Genomic DNA, 4,717 nt, shown 5'->3' with positions numbered 1-4,717 from the left:
ACTTCTTACCTTTTCAATGAAAAGAAATGCAAAGGGCCTTTGCGTTTTCCCGAAAAAGAGTGGAAACTGGGTTAAAGCTGGACAACGTAGCCAATCCACACGACACATTGTATTGTTGTGGCCGGAGGAATGCGGTGAAAAAGATGCACAAACAGGAGAAAGAAAGCTTGTCGTATGCGAGTGGTAGCTAGAGAGGGGTAGCAGGACAAAGACCCTGGTGATTGTGCCGACAGAGTCTAAAACCAAGTCCGCGGAAATTAAACAATTGTATAATCAGTGTCTCTACATATGTTTATTGTTCAGCAGCAACACACAGGTACTTAGCTAGTAACTTTATTCAGATGGCCATGGTTGCTAACTGATATCCATCTTGAGGAGTGCTCGATTAGTATCGGTGTCTAGCAATAGTGGTAGTGCAGTCCTAATGGAATTTACAGTAATGGGTTGGAGGCCAATGCATAGGTACAAATGCAAGTCCAGTTTGAGCTTTACATATAGTATAAGGGTGTGGGGCTCCCAAGGGATCAGTCCATCCAGAAACCCTAAAATCTAAATCAGGAAACCATGTTGAGTAAACAAGAAGCCTCTTTCTAAAGGAAAATATAGGAAACTATACAGAAATGATTAGTTCACTCCATGGATATAAAGTTGTAGTAAGAAAAGCACAATACCTTGTCCTGGCATCCACAGCTATACATTTTCCCTTCTCGCTGCTGCTGGAGTGTCTCTTGAATAAGCCTCGTAAAGTGCCTGTCTATATGCCTTAGCATATGCGTCCTACACCATTAAACAGAAGATGAACTACTGGTGAATCAATACTATATGGTTCTTACAATATCCAATGTTGAAATTGCAATATTTTCTCAACCGACCTGGGTACTTTCGTTGAGCGCTGAGTCATCACCAGTATGAGTATCCTTTTGTAACATGCCTTCTCTTATCATCCAGTCAGGCAAGATCTTTGACTCGGTAAGATTAATATGTTTTTCAGGATCTGCCATTCTATTCAAAGCTGGTGATGCTTCAACCTAAACATATGTAGTTGACTTAGTCAAGAAATTTAGTTAAAACAAGGTAAAAAAACAGTGTATGCATATGATATACAAGTTATATGGGGCTGAGTGTTCATGTGTATGTGTGTGTGCGTTTGTCGTGTATACTACTAAACTACTGATAGTCAAAGAAAGATAATACAAAATAGATAAACTCAATCAGGCTTGGCTCTGCAGATTAACATGAAAAGTCAAAAGACAGGCATCTATTATCCATTTTACGTTCCTGCTATATAGATTATGGATCGTAGTTCAAGAGAAAAGCAGAACAGACGTGAATTTAAATAATGTGGTGGGTTCTTAACTTTGTGTCGACATCATTGTTATTTCCTCAAAGTGTATATGCACGTAATTGTCTCTACTTAGTATAGATTAATAATTTTATTATTATCAACTCAGTATTCTTAGATTTCTATTAAAAATAAGCACACACAAACCAATTAGACACACTCACTTAAGCTGGTCTTAAGAAGACATCAAATATTAGACAGTAAGTAAATCATAAGAAATTAATGATCGATGCCATGCATCATATATGTTGCACTTTGTTGGAAAAGGCAGCGCCTAGAAGGCGCTTAGGCAATAGCCAAAGGCCTCGCCTAGGTCATAAGTGGAAGTCTAGACAGGGCAGGCAAGAAATTGTCTACCTGAACGATAAATCATGTCATATTGCACTGACATGTCAATATGGGCGATATTCGAATGGCAGTAACCGGTAGTTTACTTACTTATATGCTATAAATTAATATTTGCACATATATAATACACAAGTACACCCCTGATAGTCAAAACCATATGACTGCATTAAGATTTGGGATAAGATAGAAGAGGATATAATACACCTAAACCACGTGAACTCTGGGGGTCACGTAGCAGACTATCCAACTAAAGATTTAGAAGTGAAAGCATGAAACTTGTCTTGTAAAGAAAACCACAGCAAATGAATCAAAGACCAAAGCACCACAAATATACCATCTTCTCCCCAAGGACCTTGACTGCATCATGTCCACTGCTCCTTGGCAAATCATCATCGTAAAGATACAAAAATTCCAACACAGGCAACTTCTCGATCATATCAAGTAGAGATGCCAAGGGTTCCAGCTGCTCCTGCATTTTTAGATGTTCAAATGCATCATTTTGCTTTGAAAGTAGCGCACATGTGTAATAATACATAAAATATACAAAAAATATCACTTGAAGTAAATCCAAACAGATATAATGAAAACCTGAATCCTTTGGAGTTTGTTTGACAAATTAGTTTTCCTTCTCTTTCTTCCATCGCGTGATGCATCATTTGATTCCTCGTCACCTTCCCTCACTAACTCTCTGGAACAGCTCTCACACTCAAAAGACCCCAGCTGCATTGCATCAAATACTGAATATCTGCAAATCAATAGGTGTTGACGGTTAAATATCTTAATCATTACCTAGCGAGAATCTGAGTAAAATTACACCTTCTTTTACAGCCACAGCATATGTAGCTTTCCACAACTTTGTTGGCCAATTGATTCTTCAACTCTGTCTTCATCATGTTTATCTTATAGCGTGTGATATCACAAATCTGTGTTCCAGAAAGACACATTATTATTGTCTCGAACACGCAGCAGAGCTGCGCGCCATTATATTAAGAAGAAAAAGGAGTCTAGAAGACTCATGCAACCCCTAGTTAGGGGAAGGGGGGTGGATAATGCAAGATGACTCTGCCAACGAAAACAAAATACATGGTCTGCAACAAAACGAAAACATCATGCACCTAAAGAGCCCTTTGGCTCCCTCTGTAGACCACAACATAGGCTCATCTCCAATATCCTGCCTGATGGTATAAAGGTGAAGCACAGCCAACTAATTTCTCATTCAATTAAGTATATTTCAAATCAGATGTATAATAGTCACCTGGGGGTAATCCAAACAGCAATAGGATTTAATAACATGTCCAGTTGATGATGCGCCAGATGGTGTACCAGGATCACCTATGGATGTCTGCACAGAAAAACATAAGGTCAAAGCAACCACAAGGGAAAGCAGTGTTGCTGCTGCTGATCAGAGACGGCTAGATTTCCGTACATATCTGTAACATCAACTTAGACAATCGGATTTCCATATAAATTAAACCTCAACTCCACTCCATGGTAGTACAGCAGGGGAGTCAAAACTCAAAAGTTCAGCACATGTGACAACATTAAACGAAGTAATTACTCAAAAAACGAAACCACAACCTTTGGTATCTTTCTTTTCAGGAATCTCTCAGCTTCAAAATAATGCAGGATTTGCAAGCACTTCCTCTTGTTAAGCTTAAGCACCTTTGCCAACTCCTCTTCCTCAACCCACTGGCATCTGAGATGAAATAAAACAAAAATTGCACATCAGACATAAAGTACAGCATTATCCATTCAAATTAGAAATGGCAAAACAAATAGCTTCGTCCCCTTTCTGTGGCCTTCTCCGGTTCACCCCCACACCATCTCCCAACCCACCTCGTCTTCGCTCCTCCTCACCACATTAATTGGATAAGGATGGGGATGTTGTTATGAGTAAAAAGCAATTGAAGACTCACCGACACCGAGTGAGGGCGTCGAGAAGGACAACGGCTAGGCCGGCCCCCCCCCTGTGCAACCAGTGATCAGTTCCTCGCCCTGGAACCCTAAGTCGTCGTAAAACGCTCGTGCCACCAATCTCACGAGCCTGCATAGCTAAAATTTCAGTCGAATGGGGAACCAGGTTTTTAAGCAGAGCGGGGAGGACGGGGGGAGGGGGGTGGAGGACGCACCGCGCGTAGGGTTCGAGGAGGGCGGGCTGGGCTTCACCTCCCGCGAGGACCGAGTCGGCTTCCAAGCTTTGGTCCGACATTCTGGTCGCCGATGATCAATCGCCGAAGAGAGGGACGAAGGAAGGAGGACGAGGGCTTTGGGGTTCCGTGTGATACCAGCAGGAAGACCAACTGAAGACGAGGTGAAGACGCAATCAGCAAAAAACGAAGGGCCAAGCTTCTAAAATAGACGCGGCATTTGAAGAGACATGATCGTTCATCGTTCCTTTTATTTACATGCTTTGGCATCTTGAAATCTGGGCCAGCGCCTCCATGTCGCATCATCGTTCCTTTCAAATCTTGGTCGAGCGGATGGGGAAAGGTAGGAGTGGGAGGACTAAGAAGGAGCGGTGGTGCATAGGGAGGTGGGAGGGCCGCATCTTGGATCTCCACAATGTGTTGCGGCTGCAAAGTCCAAGGCTGCAGCCGATCAAATCGACCATTCACGTCAATGTGCTCCCCTCATGGTGGCACGAACTCTGAGAGCAGCAGCAGCAACCCGTGTCCCTTGCTCTGCCTCGGAGTTTCGTCATCGCCGGGCATGTCCCCAATGGCAGGGACGGAGGGCCAACCCGCAGCCAGCAACATCTGAAGGCGTTTTGGTGAAAATGAGCTGCCAAAAGACAATAACTATGAGTTGCAAATTCCTGCCAGCAATGATATTGGAGATCCTGCATTTTGCACACAACAGAACATCCACCCAGGTGATGTTGAGTATGTTGAGTTTGTTGCGGAACCTCCTAATCCTATGGTCACGCAAAATGTTGGCAAATCCGTGGCAGAAACAATGGATACAGGTGGGAACTCCCTTAATGCTGGGGAGCCGCGGGTGGTAGAACTAACCCTGGAACAGAAGCAA

At 42.8% G+C, this 4,717-nt stretch overlaps 2 protein-coding genes across 2 annotated transcripts; both read right to left on the bottom strand.

Annotated features, from left to right (window-relative positions):
* Nucleotides 1-670: 670 nt before the first annotated feature.
* LOC123124445 (uncharacterized) lies at nucleotides 671-2,295 on the bottom strand. The gene is made up of 3 exons (XM_044545061.1): nucleotides 2,025-2,295; nucleotides 873-1,028; nucleotides 671-777 (listed from the first exon to the last, which is right to left on the bottom strand). The coding sequence occupies exons 1-3, from the start codon at nucleotides 2,223-2,225 to the stop codon at nucleotides 691-693; spliced, it is 444 nt and encodes a 147-aa protein (XP_044400996.1). The 5' UTR covers nucleotides 2,226-2,295; the 3' UTR covers nucleotides 671-690.
* Nucleotides 2,289-3,899, bottom strand: LOC123120324 (uncharacterized). The gene is made up of 4 exons (XM_044540295.1): nucleotides 3,607-3,899; nucleotides 3,269-3,386; nucleotides 2,946-3,032; nucleotides 2,289-2,613 (listed from the first exon to the last, which is right to left on the bottom strand). The coding sequence occupies exons 1-4, from the start codon at nucleotides 3,897-3,899 to the stop codon at nucleotides 2,476-2,478; spliced, it is 636 nt and encodes a 211-aa protein (XP_044396230.1). The 3' UTR covers nucleotides 2,289-2,475.
* Between the last annotated feature and the right edge of the window lie 818 nt (nucleotides 3,900-4,717).

The sequence above is a fragment of the Triticum aestivum genome, chromosome 5D, assembly GCF_018294505.1.
Source record: "Triticum aestivum cultivar Chinese Spring chromosome 5D, IWGSC CS RefSeq v2.1, whole genome shotgun sequence".
Classification (NCBI taxonomy): Eukaryota; Viridiplantae; Streptophyta; class Magnoliopsida; order Poales; family Poaceae; genus Triticum; species Triticum aestivum.
This window is presented reverse-complemented; position numbering and strand designations above follow the sequence as displayed.